Source organism: Homarus americanus, unplaced genomic scaffold (assembly GCF_018991925.1).
Source record: "Homarus americanus isolate GMGI-L3 unplaced genomic scaffold, GMGI_Hamer_2.0 scaffold58957, whole genome shotgun sequence".
NCBI classification, from domain to species: domain Eukaryota; kingdom Metazoa; phylum Arthropoda; class Malacostraca; order Decapoda; family Nephropidae; genus Homarus; species Homarus americanus.
The window spans coordinates 269,038-293,430 of record NW_024740903.1 but is presented as its reverse complement, the minus strand read 5'-3'; the positions used below and the strand labels follow the sequence as shown (position 1 = coordinate 293,430).

General features: G+C 36.7%; 1 protein-coding gene across 4 annotated transcripts in view; it reads left to right on the top strand.

Annotated features, from left to right (window-relative positions):
- LOC121875558 (unconventional myosin-IXa-like) overlaps positions 1–23,771 on the top strand; it is a 55,686-nt gene extending 31,915 nt beyond the window's left edge. For 2 of the 4 annotated variants that reach the window (XM_042380151.1, XM_042380149.1), the window contains 13 exons: positions 774–831; positions 2,671–2,832; positions 4,520–4,796; positions 5,361–5,557; positions 5,857–6,089; positions 8,573–8,839; positions 9,556–9,717; positions 10,192–10,309; positions 11,285–11,535; positions 13,044–13,442; positions 13,578–13,700; positions 14,507–14,840; positions 17,717–23,771. In XM_042380151.1, coding sequence (XP_042236085.1) covers positions 774–831; positions 2,671–2,832; positions 4,520–4,796; positions 5,361–5,557; positions 5,857–6,089; positions 8,573–8,839; positions 9,556–9,717; positions 10,192–10,309; positions 11,285–11,535; positions 13,044–13,442; positions 13,578–13,700; positions 14,507–14,840; positions 17,717–17,838 — 2,703 coding nt within the window. In that variant the 3' untranslated portion in view covers positions 17,839–23,771. Of the gene's footprint in view, positions 1–773; positions 934–2,670; positions 2,833–4,519; positions 4,797–5,360; positions 5,558–5,856; positions 6,090–8,572; positions 8,840–9,555; positions 9,718–10,191; positions 10,310–11,284; positions 11,536–13,043; positions 13,443–13,577; positions 13,701–14,506; positions 14,841–17,716 lie in introns of all 4 variants that reach the window. The other 2 variants (XM_042380150.1, XM_042380148.1) reach the window with 1 other exon arrangement.
- The last annotated feature ends 622 nt before the right edge of the window (positions 23,772–24,393 follow it).

Here is a 24,393-nt window from a genome sequence, read left to right as displayed (position 1 = left end):
AATCTCAGGGGCTATAAATACTTGAAACTAATTAAACAAGTACCTGGTCACTGATGAAACTAAACCCTGAAGTCTTCAAGGAGTATAATGCTTTATCCTCGACAGTTGAATTACTGGACTGATGAGGAACACATAAATGACATCATACATAAATTATACTATTATACTCCTCGATAAATCACTCAAAGTGTTGATGGCCGTGGGTGGTCAAGTGGTGTATGGCCTGTCCCGGCTCTAACGTCGGTACAGACGGTGTTGTCACGTATGAATTTTCCTTAATTATAAATATCATGATTTCACAAGATAAATACAAAATTCTATATCCCATACACAATATATTGACCACAGAAGTGCAGCAACAAAATATTAAACAAAGCTAAATATATACAACCATAGAAATTTGTAACAAGATTGCACAACTGGCATCAACTATTCACCCAGGAATACACAGGACTTTTTTCATTAATTTACAAATAACCTTAATAATTAATACAGTTTTAATACAAATTAATTATATCTGTTATTTATATTAGTCAATTTTAATAGAACTCTTAATATTACGCTTTTCACACTTATGTTTTATCACAATGTTTGACACCATTTATCATTGAGGAAAACTATTGTAATTTACTAATGTTTTATTTTTAATTTTTGTGGTAATAAGTGTACCTGCAATATGAAGTATGGCATTGTATCATTTACTTTTAGTAGTACAGTTCTGTAATAAATGATGTATAATAATGTAATATCATCTTACTCACTTCTTGAAACAGGTACATGCTAGACAGAGTGATGAGAGCCAGGGTATGCCATCTCCTCCAGCTTCACCAGGTATAGTAGAAGAAGATAAACCAGTACATAAACCTAGATCCTTCAGACACCGTCAGTACAACAAAGTTCCTCTCGCCAATCAGACTGCAGCTACTCCATCAGGTACGAAGCAGTGTACAGTCACGAGCAATAGTCGCGTGCCACACTCCCCGCACATTATACAGTTGGTGTGTGGTAGAACCTCTCCTCTATACTCCTCAAGTAATTTTAGGAGTAACAAGAGCTCCATAAACATCTCCCTGTCATGTGAATATGTGAGGAGAGAATGTCACATGACTACTGCTCATGACTGTACAGTACACTGAAATGTGAAAGTGGGTCCCATAGGCATGACTGCCCATTATGGACAGTGTAGCCACAGCACACTGTATACTAAGCCTTCGGCTCACAAGGAGGCAGCATGGCCGGTACTGTTCTTGACCACCTTTTCTTCCCCAAGTTGTGAACTTAGGTACCCATTTATAACTGGGTGAACTGGAAGTGCCCAAGAGAGAAACCACTGTTTTTGTCATATTGTAGCTCAATAAATGTATTGTACAATGGAAACCATCTACAGCTAAATATTTACCTTATATCTTGATCAGTTAAATAGTGGACAATTCATAATGCCATTAATGAAATGATTTTGTATAACTTTTGGAAAACAAGCATGGAACAAATAGGTAATTCTGGACCTCAAGTTATGATTGAGGGAATTCCTAATACAGTATTGGATTAGGACTACAGCACCACCATTAAATAGGTGAGAAGGAGGTTCAATAGTGTCTTTTAATTGATCCAAGAGATGCCCATGGGAATGATACTATTCAAAAGCATTTTAGGTTTTCCTAGCTTTTAGTGTAAGAGAGGTTCAATACAAAATCAAGGTACTTCTTAAAGGTTGACTGTGGCTCTTAACCTTTGTATAGCAGGTAAGGATTCCCTAATTGGCCACATATGCTTAAAAACTGGAATTTAAGGAACATTAACATCCATTGATGTTGGCACCTGTTTAAGGTTACAGGGGTGTACAGGCTTTAGAAGCAGTAAGGAGTTTGCTATCTGATATTTTTTAGGCCCATCTTTAAGGACAGTCAGGAAGAAAGAGTGAGTCACAATTTTAATTCCTTTACTAAAAGTGCAAATTAGATACATTTTGTTTCTAAAACTCTAACACTTCATATTATCTGAGGATTACTGTACTAAGGGATATGGTTACTAAGTGGATACAGTGCTCGCCTCCAGTCCTAATGGTCACTGGTTCGATCCCAGGGCATCCCCAGTCCACCCAGCTGTAAATGGGTACCTCACTCTGTAGTTGTGGAGTGCTTGCCTCCTTGTATACCAAAGCCTTTATAATGATTGTCCTGTATCCACACTGTTCCTAATGTGCACTCAGGCCTATGGGACTCACTTTTACTCATCACTGTGTTGATTGGTTTTTATGAGGTTGTACCTAACCCCCTAGAATAATCTTAAAGAAGTGTTGCAGGGTTGTGGTAATTTTAGAATATGGAAAGATTTTTCTTCATAATCATTTTGCTCACTTGATTTTTTTTCTGTATTAATTTGGGAATGATTTTCAGTGTAAGAATTAATGTATCTTTAATTTAGAGAACATATAGCATGTATCAAGAAATGGTGAAAGAATGTAGTTTAAAATGAAAGTAGATACACATATTATTAACCTTTGAGGACGGTGATGGTTAAGTTACTAACTCTGCTTCACCGTCAGCCCCTGGATGTGCTAACCAGTGATGCTACACTCCATGTATATTGATAGTTCATATTACCATACAACAGCAATGGTTAAAAGTTGATTTATTTTGAATAGTGAGAAGTGTTTGCATTTCCTTTTAGCTTCTGCCGAGAGTTTGAGCTCCAACCAGCTGGAGAGAAAACACAGCAGTGGGGGTGAGGATGACAGTGCCAAGCTGCAGCACCAACAACCTTCTCCTGCAGATTCTCATAGCATGCTCAAGTTTTCTAGACAGTTTAAAAAACCTTTCAAGAAGAAAATGGGTAAGGTTGGCTCTTGTTTATTATGTTAGATCTCTTTTTGTGTACAGTCAGACCGTAAATTACTTTTTTCCTCTCCATGTCGAGCAGTATGACAAACCGCCGAAAAATTCCATACAAAGCTCCCGCATGATTTTACATTGGTAGCCCAGCTTTCCTTATACAGTATGAGAATATGTGGAGCTGCCAGTGTCACTATTCCTGTCACTTATCATAATGCAATTTCCTTTTCTGTGTAATCCTAAAGTGGTTAAACTTATTGTAAATTGAATAATAAAAATCTAATGTAAACAAGTACAGTCATGTTGCATTTTACGCAGGGGTTACATTCCGAAGAAGTCGCGTAAAGCCAAAAATGCGTGCAGTAAAACCGTAATAACTCGGCACGTATGAGCTCTTGCCTTGCCGAAATATTCCAAATTCAAGCAAAATTACAGCAATGAAATATTATCGGTCCATATACGTGTACATGTAGTTAATGATTTTCAAAAGATAACACTTACCAGCCCTGCAGGCCAAAAAAAATCAAGCATTGTAGTAGGCAACACGGCACATGGTAGGTGACACAAAGGCATGATAGGTGACACGGGGGAATGGTAGGTGATGCAGGGGAATGGTAGGTGACACGGGAATAGTAGGTGACACAGTTGATGGAGGGGAAACGCTACATAAACAGCAAACAGTGCAGCTCTTACGTACAGTATAATTACTGTAATTTGGTCACTTGTACAAAATAAAGAATAAATTAAAAAAAAAAAATTGTTTTCGCTACATATAATTAAAGTCTGAGTATACAGTATACCATAAATAAACACGTAACTTATAACAATCCGGATATTATAGTCCACCCTAGTAAAACCGTTTTGTTTATCACAGAGCAAAATATACAAATTAAAATACTGTACTCTATTGTGGCTTAGAAATAAATAAAATATAACAAAACTATAAATAAGCAAAATGAAGAGCCTAGGTGTGTGTGTGTGTGGGAGGTGAACGTATGTGAAGGCTCTGGAAAAGCAAATCTATCTCTGCATCACTGAGACGCAGTGGGTGGGAGGGAGGGAGGAAGGAAAGTGAAATATGATTTAGGTGGTGATAATAGAGGTAGTGGTGGTGATCATGGAGCTGGTGGTGAGAAAGGTGGGGGTGACTTACCTTTCATAAAAGTAGAACATTCTTTCATTAATCACCAAATGGGTAGTAAAAACTTGGTTTCATTATATTGGGGATTCGTTCAGAGGATTAACTTTCAATGGGGACTTATTGTATACCAATTGTTGGCTTGGGACATAGAACCCAGAGAAGCCAAAACCTATATCTGTTCCCTCCACGTGCAGTCATGTTGTTGCATTCAAATTAGTCAACTCCATCTTATCAGAGACTTTATGTTACTATTGTTGTCTTACTCTGGTTGAGGGATACAAGTCTGATGAGAAATTTTGTTAGTTAATGTATTGCTGCAAGAATTGTTCAAATATTTACAGAGTCTACATATGTATTTAGAATAAAGTTAATACTTAACTTGTTGGCTATTTATGTATCATTATCTATCGAGCTTCACATTTATGGGGAATCACTGCATTAGTTCCCAGGTGTGTATTAAAACTGTTTACTTATATGTATGTACAGTATCATCTGTAGGTATGATAAGTACCTGTAGATTTCAAACCAAATTCTTCCCATTTTGCAGGAAAACGAGAAGGTAGTTTAAGTGAGAGTGAGGACGCTATGTCCCATGAGTCACAACCCCAAACTCCAACCAGCCCAGGGGACTACCAACCCAACTTCTCTGCAGATCTAGGGCCAGATACTAACACAGTAGTAATAAAAGGAAGAAATGCTGGCAGCAGTGGTGGCCACCAGAGGGCCTCTGTGTGGGAACTGAGTGAATCTGATGAACCACCAAGAGCTAAAGAACCTCTAAAGCCTTCTTCCAGCCTCCCTGATGTGGTACAAGGATTCTATATGTAAGGAGTTAATGTAGAATTTTATTGGAAGATTTTTTGTGCTATCACATTATCATTAGTACCATGACTTACAGCAAAGTGTATGTATGTTTCGTCTCATTCATTCATCCATTTGTCTATCCAGGTTTTGTAAACTCATTATTGTATAAGCAAGACTTACTATTAGATATTAAAGATTTTGTAATCATTATGAAGAATTCTTTTAGTGAGGTACTTTGATATTTTGGTTTGTAATTGTCACAGATTTGTTATATTTTAAATACTGTATTACACTTGTTCACCTACAGTACTCAAAGAGCCACTGCGATAAAATAAACATCTAATTCATAATTCTCAGTATGTAGTTATTATCACTTGCCATTGTTTTTTTTACAGGTTTATAAAATATATTGTCACTTTCAAATGATAGTTTCTTAAATTAGTGTAATAAATGCTTAGAGTTATAATTTTCTTGCTTATATCTTCTGTCACCTGAAAATTAGTTGCCTGTATTTATGCCTTACATTGATTTACACTGTACCCTCATTTACATCTTATCTTTATTTACACTGCCTTTATTTACAGCACGGAACCAACTGGGGACCAGGGTACAGCATCGACATCACTGACAGCTGTATGTGGCGAAGCAGAAATTTTAAAGGATTTATTAGCCCAGTCTCCTCACCCCCTGAAGCAGTCCACTTTGTTGAAGAAAGAAGTGTGTTATGCCTGTGATAAAGCCTTTACTGGCTTTTTCATAAACACTGGATATAAATGTATAAGTAAGAATGTTTTTTATCTCTGGCTCTTACACCCAAGAGGATCAAGGGGCACTATACTGTGCACTTGAGTATCAGGAATTCAAATTGTATGAGATTAAAAGATTTTCAGGAAGCAGTAAATTTTGGGTTTTTAATATATATTCTCTTTGTTTATTTAATAAAATTCATCAAATATTTTGATGAAGTGTGGCCGGTGCTCCATCACTGGTGTTGGATGTGCACATGAATGCTGATAACAGTACTGTATGTACAGTAAGACAATATAAGCATTTTCTATTGATTGTCTTTTAATCTCTCAGGTTGTAAGAAAATCTTCCACTCACGCTGTGTAAAAGCTTCTCTCCATGTTGCCTGCCACGATGTCTCACATTTTGGTAAAGAGAATTCCAGTCCAATGAACAAGAAGCCACGACGCATTGATCAGGAGGACAACTGGAACCTCACTAGAACATCTGAATTCATTGACAAATCTGATGAAGTGATTAAAGATGCATTTGAACTTAGACGGCTGGAGGAATACATCAGACGCAAGGTGCAGTAGATTGAAACTTGTCATTGATTACTTTTAATATGAACTGTGTCGGGGCCACTAAAACTTGTCTTGAAACAACCTACTACTGTACACTAAATCTAATAATATTATTACTTTTATTTGGTTAAAGTTTTGCCTCTTCTCTGATATAAAGCCGGTGACTTTGTGTCTGAACACAGATTAATTTAAGCTCCTATACAGGTGGACCCCAAAAACCGACGTCCCGTTGACCACTGATTCACATACCGATAATTACATATAGGGAAAATACTCTACAAGTTTCGTTGATATCCTGGACATCCGACGATCGGCAGAACTGGCGTGGTGCAAATTCTTGCCACCATAGGGCTCTATGCACTGCCTCTGACTCATTCCCAACATCTTTGCACTTGTTTACATCTACTATGTGTCTCTGATTTTGTGTTTTTTCGTTATTTATGACTTGGTGTGTTACTCATGCCTAAACACCCCAGTGATAGTTCCTCTTGTGCTGGGCAACTTGAGGTGATGTGGTGGACAGACGGGAGCCAAGATACTGAAAGTGGGTAACACTAGACAGGATAGTACCATTAATTTGTATGGATGGTGGAGGTGCGGTTGAACCGGGGGCAGGCCAAAACAGAATCTGAATCTTATGTACATTCACCTCAAGGCCGAAGTATGCATAGGCATCTGCGTAGGTGTTCAGGATCTCTTTGTAGGTCGCGTTCAGAGTGAGCGACAAGGGTGAGGTCATCTGCATATTAAAGTTCAGTGATGGAAGTGACCGACACCTTTGTTCCGGCCTGGAGTTGTCTTATGATTAAAAGTCTTTTCATCCGGTACTGGATATCCACCTCGCCGGCTAAATTGGCACTGGTACGAGTAAGGAATGCAATCAGGAAAATGGAAAACAGAGTTGGAGCCAGTACACATCCTTGTTTTACCCCCGTTTGGATGGGGAAGAACTCAGACTGGGCACCATTGTGCAGTGCCGTTCATGCCTTCGTGGGGTTACCTCACAATGGTGATGAATTTTGGTGTGCAATAAAAGCGGCTGAGGGTCTGCCAGAGGGCTTCCCTGTTGACCGAGTCGAAGGCCCTAGTAAGGTCGATGAAAGCCATGTGCAAGTCACGATGTTGTTCTCTGCACTTTTCCAGTATCTGACGGGCAGCAAAGATCATGTAAGTGGTGCCACGTGATGGTCTAAAGCCACATTGAGATTCTGGGAGGAAGTTTTCTGCCTCGGGAAGAATTCTGTTTAGGAGGACTTGGGCGATAATCTTGCCAGCTTCGGACAGCAGCAAGATCCTGCTGTAGTCGCCACAGTCTGACCGGTCTCCCTTGTTCTTATAAATATTGACGATGGAGGCACCTTTAAGATCTTATGGGATTTTCTCCTTCTCCCATATATTCTCCAGGAGAGAGTGGAGATGGCTGGTAGGCAGAGATCATCCTGCTTTATACACCTCGGCTGGGATTCCATCAGGCCTTGTGGTTTTGTTATTTTACATTTGCTTGATGGCAGTAGCTTCCTCATCCTGTGATGGAGGATAGCTGAGGTGGGGCAGCCCTGGGTGCTGAAGGACCTGCTGGGTAGTCAGGACATCCACATCGAATTTTCTGTTGAGCAGCGAATGGGAGTGCTCTTTCCAAGGTGGGTCAGCTCTTTGTGCTGAGGGACCTGCTGGGTAGTCAGGACATCCACTTGGGTGTTTCGGTTGAGCAGCGAAAGGTAGTGGTCTTTGCAGTGCTGATGGATGCCATCTTCGTCTTCAATTAGGAAGTTACCGTCGAATGGGCGGGCCGGGGGCGGGGGGGTGCAATGAGTAATTGAGTCATACAATATTTTAGTGGAGTTGACAAATTCGTGCATCTTGTGTTGATCTGCAAATTTTTTTGTTTCGTGCCTTATTTTTCCACCATTCGTTCTTTAGATTGCGGAATTTGCGCTGGGCCGCCTCTTTCTTCTCATGGAAGGAATCAGCTTTGGTCTGAGACTGAGGGTTATTCTGCCAGACAGTGAGAGGGTCTCTGCTGGTGTTTGTCATGACATTGTCAAGGATGCCACATTCCGCACTTGGATTTGGGTTGTTTGTTGTTGAGTTGTTTATCAGCTCATCCTCAAGCTGCTCTTTGAAAGCATATGCTATCGCTTGATCCTCCAGTTGCTTGGTGTTAAAACCTTTTCTGGAGGTTTGTTGCCTCCACCATTTTGGGGTGATGTGAAGGGAGAGTTTGGCTCTAATGAGCCGATGATCTGTGTCACAGTGGTCTGAGCCACACTGGCTTGGTTGATGACACACACACACACACACACACACACACACACACACACACACACATATATACACATAAATACATACATACATACATACATACATACATACATACATACATAAACCTTGTAATAGAAAGGGTTTGAATATTTATTTATTTATTTTTAATTTATTTATTTTATTTATTTATTTATTTTTGTAATGTACATTTATTTCTCAAACAGTTGTATGACCTGGAGGAAAAGGAGAGCGAGAAGATGGACGCCCGTACCCAGAGCCTCGACCGCAGCTTCTCCCGAGACACAACAAACAAGGATTCTGAAGCGAGCGCACGTTTACGAGACAGAAAAGATTCGCAAGTAGACCAGATGTTTTGTCAGTCATTACGTGAATTCAAAAACAATCTGGTCTCCACGTACACTGTGGCATTCCAAAAAGAAACGGCAGACATCGCTCTCAAGTACAAGGACCTTATCAAGAATTTTGAACAGGTTGGTAGCAGTTTTTGATTGTCAGGCTGTCCTGATTGCTTCCTGGAAATAATTATTGTCTCTCTGTCAGTCTTCAGTAGTGTTGGGAAATGTTTGTGGCAGATATAGTAAATGACAGTGAGCTGCTGCAGTAGTTATAAGATACTGGACAGGACTATTTAAATTAAAAAGCCAGGCTTATTAAATTTAACATTCAGACTTGTTCTGCTTAAAGTTCTAACACATTTACATTAGATTAAAGGTTCGAACGTAATCTCAGACTGTTTAGGTTAGATTAAAGTTATGACTTCCTAATGAGATTAAAAGCTCTGTCATTATGATTAGATTTAAAAAAAATTCAAACTTATGGTTGGATTAAAAGTTAGTCTTTATAGATTGAAATGTTCACCAAAACACTTATGAATGTATGTAACTTTTACTGCCCATAGTACATTATGTTTTGATGCTGGGTCATTATGGTATGTACAGTCACAGTCAAAAGTTCACTCCCCCCATGGTGAAAATGGGTCATGGGAATGAGTCTCTGAACTTACTTACCCTGACTGTGCAGGTGTGCTGTTTTATCTCAATTGGGGTCTATACTGCTTCAGTTTGGGAGGGAGAGAACTCTTGACCTAGGGTGTACATTACTGAAAACGTTGCATGAAGTACCAAGGAGTGTCAGTCTTGCTGTTTTATGTACTAGTAATGCAGAAACTTCCTTTCATTCTTTGTAGGTGATGAACACAGTATGCAAGGAGAAGATGGGTAACGACACTTTCCCAGTCACAATGGGTGTCAACGCATTTCGAGGTTTCTTGGACGAATTCATACGAGAGAAAAAGAAACCACTTGAAGAGAAATCTAGAAGAAAAAGACACAGGCGTAAAAAGAAAAGGGTAAGTTTTTTTTTTATAAATTACCGGAATGTTGTAGAAAGAGTGATTGAGAAATTGTTAAAGGAGAGTAGACAGCAATGAAACATAGTTTGGGTTTATGCCAGGTTTAAGGACAACAGAGGCAATATTTACGGCCAGGCATATCTACAAGAGAAATGTGGATAGAAAATTTTAGCTACTTTGTGTTTGTAGATTTAGAGAAGGCATTTGACAGGGTACCACATGAAGTAATAAAGTGTGTAATGAGGAAGTTAGGAGTGGAGGAGTATCATGTCTGAGTGGTTATGGCATCATATGAGGACTCAAAAACCTCTGATTTATCGAGGTTCTACTGTATATAAATAATAAGCACGTTCCTATGACAAATGTGATCCAAAGACAGGAGGCTCTGTTCAAAGGTAAAAGGATTACTGTTTAGTTTTATTGTTTAGTTTTCCTCTCTTGTACTTATACTCTATTTATTGTTTATTTCAGATAGAGGAGTTGGTTTATGGAGGACACATCTTCTCCCAAATCATGGTGAACATTCCTACCCAGTGTGAAGTGTGTAACTCCTTCCTGTGGCTCTCTATGAAAGCCCTTACCTGCCAAAGTATGTTTGCTGTTTTATATAAATGTAGTCACATGTAGAAATAATTTGTAAATAACAAGAGGAATAACTTATCTTATAATGTACAGTGTCAAAGTATGGAGAGAGAGAGAGAGAGATTGTTAAACTTTTGTATGAGTGTGTGTAAATGTGTGTTGAAGTACAGAAAGTTCTCAATTTACAGGAGGGTTATGTTCCTAAAAAGTTGGCCTTTAACTGAATTTCCATATAACAACCCTGACAATTGCCATTTAATCCCATTATATAAGAGGAGAGGTGTTCCTACAGAAAAAAAAATATTTCAACCCAAAACTTCTTAATGTACATAATTTTTTACCTTTTTAAACACATTTAAGTATAAAACAATAATATTCTGATACATTTTGATATATAATTTATTACTGGAGCCAATAAACTGGATAAATTGTTGTACATCATGGGGGTGATGCGACGTCTCCCCAAGCCAAAAAAGATTGTTTAAAGTAAGAATAGTATTTATTTATTGAAGGTAATAAGTGTTACAAAATTTGCTGCAGATTCAAAATTTTGGTTCAGTACACCCACATACACCCCCACACACACACACACACACACACACCACACACACACACACACACACACACACACACACACACACACACACACACACACACACACACACACACACACACACACACACACACACACACACACATATTTGACCAAAATCCTGTGTAGAGGATGTGACAACCAGTATATGGAAATAAAAGTTATTTATTTCCATATATTGTATGAGGTTGTTTACATTCAGTATAACAATAAGATTAAAACAGTGGTGCTCCTTGTGTTATGCCCATGTACAGACAACCTGCTTGTGTCTGTTCCATAAGCAAGTGTCCAGTCCATTGCTAGGTTCCATATTAAAGTACAGTACAGTATTATGTATTTACTCCTTTATATACAGGTATGCATATTTATTTATTTATTTTCCCCCACTAGGATGTAAAGTTACATGTCACCAGAAGTGTTACAAGAGAGCGGACTCTAAATGTAGCCACGAAGGTCCCAAGCCTGTAGTCGTGGACAACAATACTCCTCCAACGAGAAATCGGGTTCTTGGCGTCCCATTAGAAAACTTAGTCAGGCCGGGTGAGAAAATTCCCTCGGTGATAGATCGTCTCATTACCAGCATTGAGCTTTATGGGTTATACACTGAGGGCCTTTATCGCAAGTCAGGGGCACAAACCAAAGTAAGTATCTCTGTCTCTCCCTTTATAAACAAGGAATGTAAAGAGAAGTTGTTTACTATGTTGGGTAACCTCATTATTGGTTCATATAGTGTAATGTACAGTACAGTACTTTTCCAACAAAAGATAATAATCATGCATACTCATACAGTATATCGCTTTTTGTCATGAATGCTTATTCCTGTAGTCAGTTTCGACATGGCAAAAACAATCTTTCCCCGAGCAGTTTGGCTATTATCTGTTTCCACACTTTAATGAAATGTGTTAAATTTAAAAAAGTTGGTTTTACAATGTGTAGCTTACCTAGCTCACCTTAATTGTCCCATTATGCTGAAGTAAGCAGTGAGGGATAAGGAAATAGTATCCATCTATACATCTATATGTCTCTCTGGGCATCATGCAAACACAAAAATATAAATGGGTTTCCATAAAACATGGTATGTGAATGTAACTCAACAACATCTTTAAAAACAAGTTAATAATCAGTATTTCTTTTTTTTTGGGGGGGGGGGTTGGGGGAGTTATGGTCTGTTTTGTCTATAATGACGGGGAACCTGCATCTTCTCTCGTGACTTGATTCTGTGAATTTTCTTAAGTTGAATTAACTATCTCATGAAGACATGATTTAGGTTTCCCTCTAGCTTCTGTAGTTTTTTTACTTCATCAAAATTAGACACAAGATTATTACCAACTGTAGCATTCAGGTCCATCTTGTAATGTTCATCTTACAAACTTGGCACAAAGCTGTTACCTGTTGCAGCTCACATCCATCCAAATAATACACACCTGAGACCCTAGTTTTCACAGCTACTCAAACCAATCATAGAGTTATAAGGAAAGTAATGTAAATATGCTGAAGAAAACATAAAAAATGGAAAGTCGCTTAAAGACACAAATATTCCCCATGAACTGTGTAATATAGAGACATTTTTGCTCAGCTTGCACCATCCTCCCCACACTGCCCAAAGCATGTGCCACCTGCCAAAGTCCCCTGTTGGCATAACTTATGATCACTGCCTGGTTCTCTTTGTTATTTTGGTCATGCAAGATCCTATGTTTCATATTTATACCCACACCTCACATTGCTGTAGTAGAACTTGTTATTCATGTGATTTATACCAAGGAGATGTTAGAATATAGAATTATAGAATGTTTTGCTCATAAGTATGGTACAGTATGTTTGTGGTAATCCAATCAGATTTGTAAGCATAGCACTTCAAATTGTATTCATTTCATGACTTAGGTAATAATTTGTATTAGTGTTTAAGTAAAATTGATTATTTGGAAATTTTAAGCTTGGTAAAATTTTCATTTGTACAGTTGTTTGTATACTGTACTGTAGTATATATCATTGAGAAGACACTTTGGAGGTTTTATATATTTTGACATTACAAGGTATTAAGTTACAGTGCTGTAAAATACTGTTAAAAGGACAGGAGTATATTGTGAATATTTTTAATTATTGGTCTATTTATCTTTTTCTCTCTGCCCCTGTAATCAACCTTCATCAGGTACGAGCACTGAAGGCCCACATGGAGCGTGACCCAGATAATATAGACTTCACTGACACACCAATCCACGTCCTGGCCACCATACTCAAGTCGTTCTTCCGGGAACTGCCGGAGCCACTTCTCACCTTTGAATGCTATGACTCGCTACTCCATGCTACAGACTTGCAAGATCCAGATGATCAGCTTCAGACTATTTTTAATATAATTAAGGGAATACCAAAATTAAATTATGACTTACTGGAAAGATTAATCTTTCACATGGTGAGAGTGGTACAGCACGAGGAACATAATCGCATGAATTCTAATGCCCTGGCAATTGTGTTTGCACCGTGCATACTGCGTAGTCAGAGATCACAGACGGTCCAGGATTCTCTCAATGATATTGCCAAACAAACGTCGGTAAGATTTCCTCATTAGTTTGTGTTTAGAATTCTGATCCTCCATATATTTGAAGTACAATATTTAACTCACATATGTCTTGGTATTTCTACTGATTGTTTTCTTTTCTCTTACGAATATATATTTTTTATCCAGGTTGTAGAAACAATAGTAACAAGACAGCTGAGACAAGTGAGAATGACCCTTCATGACATAGATAGTGTTGACAGTGCTACAGCATCAGCAGGAATGCGTCTCGATTCTATTCGTTCCTTGAAGGTGAGATGCCTTGCTCATGTATACAGTACTGTACTTATATTACAGAACAGAAGCTTTAGCGTTTATTATAAATTATTCTCTCAAGATGAACTGTTGCAATTAATATTCTTTGTTAAGTAAGTTAAAAACCTGGATAACTGTACAACAGATTACCGGGTAATTAGAGTTATTGTATAAATGCCAAATATGTTAAAAACATTGTTATACGGATGTAAAGTGTAGTTAAGTCCAGTTTAATGGGGTTTACTGTATACTTTTTTATTTTATTTTTTATTTTTTATGGGTATTAGCCCACCCAGGCACAGGTCATTTTTAATGACCCACATCAAGGCCTGGGGGGCAAAAATATAATAAAATAATAATATTAATTATGATGATAATAATTATAAAATGAATAAAAAATATTAATAATAATAAAAAATATATATAAAAATTATAAATAATAATAATAAAGAACCATAAATAAATACAGAAATTAAAAAAAAATATCAAGAGCGAGAAATGATATACTGTATGTATGTTGTGTTGTCAAAGTAAGAGAAACAATTGAAACCTTGCAATTGTGTGTAAATGAGGCAGAAAGTCAGATCAGCAATCTGGGATTTGGTCAAAATTTTTGTGATGCCATATGGCAGCAGGGTCTACCATTAGACAACACATTATGCTTCCAATATCTTCCCAGGCGGTAGTACCTCCCTGTTTGATAGATGCCTACTACTGTATATATTTTAGTATCACTGATTTAGAATAAATTAAACTACAACAAAATTGTGACGACCATATTTTTATTTTTTTTCATTTTCCAGCCACACACTCATCGTACCAGTGCCCTACACACTGATGTTGCAGTGTCAACATTACCACGTCCATCCTGTACTACAGTGAGAACTGCAATATCTGATACCAGCGAGTATGACCTGGAAGAAAAGTTGGAAAATCTCCGTGACACTCGAATGCGCTTAGAGTTTCAATTACCAGTCTTGGTAAGAGTCGGCTCAGAGGAAGATTTACTCTCCACGGATATGTCTCGAGCTGGTTCCTTAGAGGACATTCCTGGAACACCCACTACTTCTGGTATTTTCAGTGGAGGATCCAGAGAAAGCACTTTTGGTGAAGAATCAGATGCACCTTCCTTATCAGGTAAGATGTGAATTCGGTAATAAGTAATGTGAGGGATTAGGTTATATAGTACAGTAAACCCTAGCCAATCCAGACCCTTTTATCTTGGACGGGAATTGGGTCGGCCTCGGACACTTTTCCATCCATCTCGGACGATATCTGAAGTGGGCAGGCAAGCGTGGCCGCCCATTCAGACAAAACCACAAGTCTCCCCGAAGGTTCTGTAAGCTTCCTCGGCCATGCATGAAGGTTCCCAAGTCCCAACATTCTTGAATATGCAGCATGGGTGGCCTCCCAGGTGTGTGTAAAGAAGTGGATGATTAATGGAGATGATGTGGATGTTTAAGGGGGTTGATGTGGATGTTTAGTGGAGATGATGTGGATATATAGGCAAGGTTAAGTCTCATCCATCATTGGTCTCATTGTATTTACACATAATCATAATTTTATGGTTACAGTAGTTTTTTCTTAGTGATTAACTCACTTTTTTTTTTCCTTCCTAATAATTTATTACAGGTATACCTGTATTTCTGAATGATTAACTAAATATTTCTCTTATTTACACTATAAAACATATTCATTAATATTTGCTGATAACCACAAAAGAAAAATAATACACAAAATTCCCAAGTGCTTCCACATCTTCAGGGGCCTCTACTTACCTCTGAAAATTTGAATTACACACAAGTGCTTGGGAACTATGTGTTTTCTCTATGCTACTGTACTGTATGTGGTTATCAGCATAGGTTCAAAATTATTTCTTTAGGGCAGTGGTCCCCAACCCTTTGTAGGCTCTGGGCCACATAGGTGAGATTTTCCTCCTCTACAAAAATTTTTATAATAATAATGATAACAGCACATCATAAAATCCAATAGCTCATATTTATGTACAAAAATACTCACTTTTTTTGCCCACAAACCATATTCTGGATGATGCATTATCATTTAGGAGCAAAGCCTTGTTGGATATATTTCTGTTGTTACTGTACCTTTCAACTGCAGGGCAAAAATAATTGGTGAACCAATCTTGGAACAGGCTCATAGGCACCGAAGCTTTCATGTTTGAAGGCGAAATCTCTGGTAGTTTAGGTTTGGTGTAGACCTTGAAAGGGCTTTAATATCATATTGCCAGCAGCATTACCTCCCAACAGAAGCATTGTTAGAAATAAATGTCTTAGCAGGCATGTGCCTCTAAAAAAGGCCTGTTTCATCTACATTGTACTCTTGTTCTGGTGTGTAGCCCTCTGCAGCAATAATTGCCTTCGGTTCTGCTGGATATTTACATGCAAATGAAGGCATTTCTTAAACCTTTCAAGCCAGTCTTTACTATCCCGAATGCATCAGAACTTACACCTTGTTCTTTCTGTAAATCATCTTGCAAACTTTTGGCTTTCTCCTGAATGAGCATCATGTTTGTTGTCACATTTAATTTGGTTTGATCTTCAATCTACACACTTAAGAGTTATTCCATATTAAGCGTCACATCACTTCGATGAAAGTACGATGTACGGGCAGTTAAAGGAGTAGCAGTTATTGGCACTTGACCTATTTTTGTCTCTATTATCACATATTGTGCCCACTGTAGGGGTAGCAAGGCCTAATGTTTTTGTGCTGTAGCTAAGTTTTTCTCCCACTTCAAACCTCTTTAAAACATCAAGTTTATTGTCCAATGTAATTCCTTTATGTGATCTTTTTACACCTCTGCTTGTACTTGAGCTTGATGGCCTCTTTCAACTCATCTTGAATAAAAATACACAGTATAGTAATACAGTCCTAAACACAAAACCGAACACAAGTTGGAAAATGAATTTAGACTGAGCAGCACCGTTGTTGCTGGACCTCCACCTACAATCCACTCGTAATATATTTTAACATTTTTGTTATACATCGCTTTTTTTTTTTTTTTACCCAAATTCTGTAAGGGTGAATTTTTGGTCATAATTTCCAAATTCCTTAAGTCTGTAACCTGAGTTTCCATAATGCAGGGGATGTCTGTGTGCTCCATCATGTTTCTGTAATGTATCTGCCATAACATATTTTATGCCTCTTATTTGTTAAAGTTGAACACTTCTTTTATGTTCACTAGGCAGTTATTAGTTACCTTTGTCCAATTGAATATTAAGCCCTTCACTATGGGGATGCCACTTTTAATGTTTTATTTTACCGATGCCAGAGAATTTTATTAACAACAAAAAAACATTGTGATGGCCTGTATTGATTAAGAGGCAATGTGTAGGTCACAAGGAAACTGTTAAGAGGATGGTACAGGTGAATTATTCACTGGTTATTCCACAGTGTTGTGTTGGCCCTAACTTCAGGCAGTACAGTACTCACTAACATTGTGGTTACATTCTTGGAAACCACAATGTTAACCCTCTCGTGGTCTTTCAACGCAAATTGCATTGCTAAGCACTCCTGTGCTGGCGCTACCACTCATTTGTTCAGCTGTATCTCACACCGACAGCACCTCTCCTGTAAACAGAAATGCGGTAGCCCTATCAACCACTTACGTTCCTCCCACTAACCTCAGGGGCTGGCAGATGCCTCTCTTTAGGGTGCAATTTGGGTCTGGATTGCTCTACCCAATGTTTATGTAAATAGAAAACCCATTCCTGTTACTGACTCACGATCTATTTTAGATTGATTATTGTTAGCAAAAATTTATGCCCTTTATAATAAGTATATTAATTGTGGACAAATACATCATAACTGTTAACAATAAATATTCATACTTGTGACTGACGGGAAATAGTGGCATTAATTTAAGTCCCGGCAACAATATGGCATGATATCCTCACCAGTGTCCATTATGTAGGCAAATATCTTATAAGAAATGGGGATGTTTTACCTCTTAATATTTTTTGCTACTAAAAGAAGTTGGTATAATTTTATGACAGGTGACAGCACAAGCAGACAAAAGAGAAGAACTACTTCATGGAAACGAGATAAGAGTGATGAAGACGGGAGCGTAACTTCACGATTACACCAGGACTATAGTGATGATGCTGTGATGGTGTAGCTTGAGGATGATCGCTGACAAGATCTGTAACACTCGGGCCGTGCTGAACACTAATGTGGTTTTAATTTCATCATTTGGAAAGATGGCTTTTTGGAAATATTGAAATATAATCGAACAAATCTGTAATTGTTTATTTTTTATCTAATAATTATGCCTGAAATTTGCTACAGAAAAATCCATTCATAACTAAAGATATACAGTATTGACCTTTATTTTTGTGTAAAGAAAGAGGTGTTAGTGTGAATGAGACTGATGTGCTTAGAACTGTTTTGTTTGTGAAGCAAAAAATTTGTACATCAATTTTTGTTGTTTATTGCTCTAAATGCTTTAAGGTGAACTATTCTTGTCAAGAGATGTGTTTTTTATGTCTGTATTCTATGTTAAATTGAGAAGTTACCTTTGTAAATCATCGATTGTTTTTATTTTGGAATTGTGTTTATTTGATGACCAACAACTGTAAATATTTTGTCAACACTTTTCAGTTTACACACATACACATTCTTGAATATTAGGGATCCATTATTATTATTTTTTTTTTGGGGGGGGGGGGGATAACCAATTTAACAAAGTATTTTCAAATTCATAATTCCCTGACCCAACTGATGGTGTGGCAACTCCTGCAGTACAGAATGAAGCCACATGTTCTTACATATTTTCTGGGTCCCAGCTAGTGCTGGGTGCACCATCAGTGTAGAACAGCACAGCCTGCACTATCTCTACTGGTAGAAAAAACAGCACCACTCTCATTGTTGCTGTTGGTCTTAAAATGTAGCATCACTATCACTGGCACTCCTTTTTTCAGCAACAGTGAATAAACATGTGCTGTATGCTGATACAATTTATAGAAAATTGTAATAATAAAACACCAAGGTAGAAGCTATTCATTTAATGTACTGTACTGTGCACATACAAAGTACTGTATATAAACTAAAAACATCGAGGTATTGGGCAAATTATTCAATGAGATCAAATTATAATGAACTGTTTCTCACAAAGTTTCAGGACTTGACAAGTTGTGTGGTAGAGAGGATGACCGCCACTGTCTAATTTACATGGTTACTGCTCATTTGTAATTACAGTCAGTATTTAGAGAAGAAATATTTTAAATTAATCTCTTGTACTGTGTCAGCACATATCTATGTACACAATACAACTTTCAATGCTCTATATATCTGTAATTAGAAATGCAGTGCAATTTTTTTATTCAGAACTGTTAAATATTTTCCATTTTATTGTATATAAATTGCCGTTTATAGTGGCACTCAATTGTGTATTCCGCATCAGTGATTGATTACAGGCCACACTTTATTGAAGAATAAATTTAGCACTTTTATTAAATATATACTCTACTATGGGTTCTTGGAGTGCATACATATACTGTCCAAAAGCTGTTTTGGTCCCAAGCATTCTGGATTCCTGATGCTCAAGTCTCATATATACAGTATATATATATATATATATATATATAAATATATATATATATATATATATATATATATATATATATATATATATATATATATATATATATATATATATATATATATATATATATATATATATATATATATATATATATATATACTGTATATCATATTTAGGATGTTCTCCAGATACTTTCACCCATCAGTAGTAATGACCAATATAACCTGAAAGTTCTGACCCTAAGTGACAAATTTCAGTTTTATAAAATACTCTTTATTCAAACCTAGCACTGTAATGTAATGTACTCGTATATAAACTCATATTTTTATCTTACAAAAAATTGACTAAAACTTATCCTGATGTAATTTACAAGAAGGGCAAAATAGTAAATTATTATTTATAGAGTAAGACTTTATTCATAACGTCTAACAAGCAAAAGGTTTTTTTTGTTCAACTATATAAAAAACAAACAGCTTGGTAATTCTTTGAGGTAAGCGACCTTTTAAATAAAAAACAAGGCAAAAACTTCTTTTTAAACAAATTGAGGTACCACAGTTTCTTAGTGGTCTTGAAAATTAAAAACAAAACAAATGCCAACAATGCAGATATGAATCGTGCCACAAATTTCTTAGTATCCAGTCTTCAAATTTCAGCAGCCTTCATCATTCAGGCTTTGACATATGACATCATTGCAATACTTCTTCAGTATAGTATCTGTCAACTGGAAATCTATTTTACGAAAGATTTGAGCATTCAAAATAAGAAGTTAGGGAGACATCTACTACTTGTCTTCAGGTGTGTTTGAGGAGTAAGTTTTATGGTGATTGTAGGAGATTGACATACAGTATTGAAAGTTATATTGCAGATTTATTAACATTGAAAATGTTAGGGAAGTGAATTAGTGTATTTAAAGGTACAGTATTTTCAGAAACGAATAATATATCAAAACTGACACAAGTATTGTACTGTACCTGTACTATGGTTTATTACATGTTTTCCTTGGACACACATTCAAGATAGTATCACTTCGCATATTTATCCATTTTACGGAAGCCTCTTAGTCCCAAAATTCTCCGTTGACAGATACTTTACTGTAGTACTATTACCACTACTGTATCACCATGTCAGAGAATTAAAAATGTGAAGATACAGTAAACTGTAAGTCATTCTTAAGATTAAAAACACCGTCTGCATTGCGTAATAGAAAAATATTTTGCATTTTCGTCCAGGTATCATTTGTGGCATATTTATATTGCATGTTGTTGCATATGCTTGTAAATATAATCTAATTTAAAATTGTCTAATGATGTTTGTTTTAGCAGTACTTCTTACAAGGTACTGTACTGTCAAAACCTTATATTGTGCTGTTTTATTCAGTAATTTGTATTATTTCGGTGGGTTTAAGTCATTATTACAGAGGATTTACAGTCCTACTGTAAGTTTAATTCAGCAATACACTGTGAAGTAATTGGATGTTATTCAGTAATCTTATAGTTGTTCTTGTCATCAGTGAAGATGAACATTACAGTATATGTACAGTACTGTACTCAAAATATTTTACAAATTTAATTAGAGCTGGTTCTACTCCACTGCACACACAAACACACACACACACACACACACACACACACACACACACACTATTGTAATTTGAGTCATCACTTGCATATTTCAGGGGACCATTATCATATTTAAGTTTACAAGAATTATTTCATCCAGATAACATCAAGTGTAATACAGTAATGCCTCGGTAACAAACTAAGCTCAGGCATGACGACAGCTGTACGAGCAGAGGCTTAGACTATGGACAGTGACACATATAACCAGAGTTTTTACAAAAATTAAAGGATTTTCTTAGTATCCTCTCTTATCCATTAATGACTTTGAACTTGTTGCCATTTCTTGCCATTACTTAGCCTGTTTATAAATTTTTTAATACATGTTAGTTTTTTTTTTTTTTTTTAATTGCAATATAAATTGTTTCATCTCTCCACACTATTTATTTGAAGATCTTAGTCAAACCCAACTTATTGGTACTGTACCCCTATGTCTACCCAAACTACCATTTGTGAGTTCCTATCATTGTTCATGTTAAATAATTTCAAGGAACAAAAGTTTTAGTGTGGCCTTCTCTATATATTTTTTTCTGATTAATATTCATATTAGTGTATAAAAGTACCATTAAGCTTATTTATACAACTATTGGGGTCTAGGATGTCAATATTGCTGGTTATGCTTAGACTCTTGTGTCCTGTCCAAGTCTTGTGACTAATTTAGGAATCATCTTCACAGACAAACGGTCACAAGAGCATGAGGAATATATATCTCATAATAGTCACAAGAGTACTTCTATTTTTAATATATTTTGAACATTGGGGTTTTACTTATTTGATTATGAATTTTGTTTTAAAGTGTCTGCCTGTGCATTATGTACAGGCATATCCCAATAACCGACATATGTAGGAACCATGAAAAGTCATTGGTTAGTGAATCAACGGTTATCGAAGCAATTAATCCCATGAGAATATAACAAATTCAGGGGGTTAAGGACTGGCCACCCCCAAAAATCTCCCTTACAACCTTGATACATCTCTGTCGTGTACACTGTCAAGCAAAAAAATAAAACACCCATATAAAACTAGTATAATAAAGATTAAGTAAGTAATGTAAAGCATAAATTGAGACAGTTTTACCTGTGTTGAGGATGGTAGAGATGGTCTAGGGTGGCAAGTCTACCAATCTTTGCTGTCCATCACCACTCTAATTACTCCTTATTGCATCACATCAAGCTGCAGCACGAGAGAAACTATCACTGGGACGTATAGGCATGATTGCATAAAACACGAAGTCCGAAAACACATGAAGTCGGAGACACACAGTAAGCGTAAACAAGAGCAGAGGGGTGGGAAGGAGTCAAAGGCAGTGCCCTCTCGTGGCAAGAATTCACACCACGCCACCGCCTGCCAAATTCAAAACAGCTCTGCCACTCCTCTCCCAATCATTGGTTCTCCGGGTATCAACGAAAGTTGTGGGGTATGTCCCCTTTATGTAATCATCAGTTATGCAAATCGGCGGTTAATGGAGCGTCGGTTTTTGGGGTGTACCTGTACTGCATTATGTATTGCCACCAGTTAAATTCTGCAACTAATATGACAAGCTGTTGAATAAACACAAAAAATATATAAAAAGTTCCTTTTCTGAGAGGTGAAATGTTGAAAGTTATTGTATTATATGTAATCTTTTAAATTTATTGTACATTTTAAACTTAAGAGCATTTTAGTACAGTTGCGGATAATGAAAAGTGCAATGAAACAAACAGTATGGCTCAACAGATTGAGCCAGTGTTAGTGTTTGTTAAGTAAGTGGGCCATGTTTACGGTGTACAAGTCTTTCTGCAAGCAAAGACCAAGTTATATACATGACTATGCTTTTAGTACAGATAAAAATATATGACAAAGTCTCTTGTCATTCTATAACATTCCAGTTAGTACAGTATTGTTTTTAGTACAGAAGTCCATCCGTCAGGAATATTATTTGTCGATGCCTTTGTGGTTAGCTAATCTAATGCCTGTGCTTGAATGTTGGAAGCCATTACTCTCTTCATAGTCATCAATTGTACCATATCCATTGTATTTATTTGAGTAATGTAAGCTTCAGTTTGCAGGCTTCCCTTAGACATGATACAGTATACATTATGCAAGTATATATATTATTGTTACAGCATCATATACACATCAGTTCCAATCTTTTCAGTCTAACTTGGGATTTGTCAGCCATTAAACAACCATGATGAAATACCTTAGATGCAATGATATGCTTCAGAGTATGTGGTTGGCACTTGAACCCATTGGGACGATTACTAGGATACCATCTGATCAGTTGTTTTTCTTAGCAGATATTATAGTATTATTGCGAAGTTGACCAGGGATTTTTTTTTATGTTAATGTAAGTCACATTTGAAAATTCCGATCATATAGAATGGATTTCTGAAGCAATTTAATGTGCATGCTTGTATACCAACATCTTTATTATTGAAGGCATGTCTGAATCATGATTACTCAAAATATCAGATTGTTAGTACTGTAGCATGCCTTGTGCTTTTTTTCTTGTGTGTAAAGGAAATTTTAAACATCTAATTTGGGCCATGTTATGTAAGAGTGCAGTACAGTGTAAACCACAAAGAGAACAAGTTATTATTGAAATCTGATGACTGGAATAATCAAGGCAGTAAAAGGTCTTTGTAATGAAGACATTGGTGAACATGTTTTTAGTTATGTTGGGTAATGCCATTGTTTGGAGATCTGCACATCACAAAATATGGCATCTCTGAATTCCAACCACCAATTTCTTTTATTTATTTATTTATCTTATTTTTTTGGTAAAAGACCATTTTTTTTGCCTTGATTATGTTTATAATTTGGATACTCATTACTTTATTCATGACTTAAGATTTATTTAAATAGATAATTTTCATGTGCAAATATACCAAGGAATTGAATGTTTCTTAACTTCCTTGTTTTATTGTCCTTTTTACAGTACTATAGCTTTCGTCAAATTTTATCCCCCTTGATCCACTCTACTCATTGACAGATGTAGACAATACAATAGATCAGTATAAAAGTAACATTGGTGAAAACTGTAGTATTCTTCAGCACAGTAGCCACTTCAGAATTTCTTTTTAACTGAAATTGTAATATCCTTCACGTAAGACCACTTGCATAAATATGACATCCCGTATGTGAGAACAACCTCACAAATTTTAACATTCATAAAGTGCGCCAAGTGTCCCAGTAGACACGCTCATGCTACCCATATCTTAATAGGTCTCTAAGTTGCCTTTGTCAGCAGGAAAGATTCATGTTCACTGTCCACAGCTCGGCCCCTCATGCTTATTTAAACACTCCACCACAGCTGAACAAATGTAAGTAAATCTTTTCGTTTTTTATACTTCTGCATGCATGTCTTTAATTTGATAAAAATATAACATGTTTTTATGAGTTGATTTGTCTGTGTTTATTGCACACACACAAAGGTAAGCTGATCAAATTGCTGCAATCACGGGAAAAAGTCACCTAACCCAAGCCAACCCAACCTAACCTAGCCTACGTGCATCATAAATAAATTGTTTTC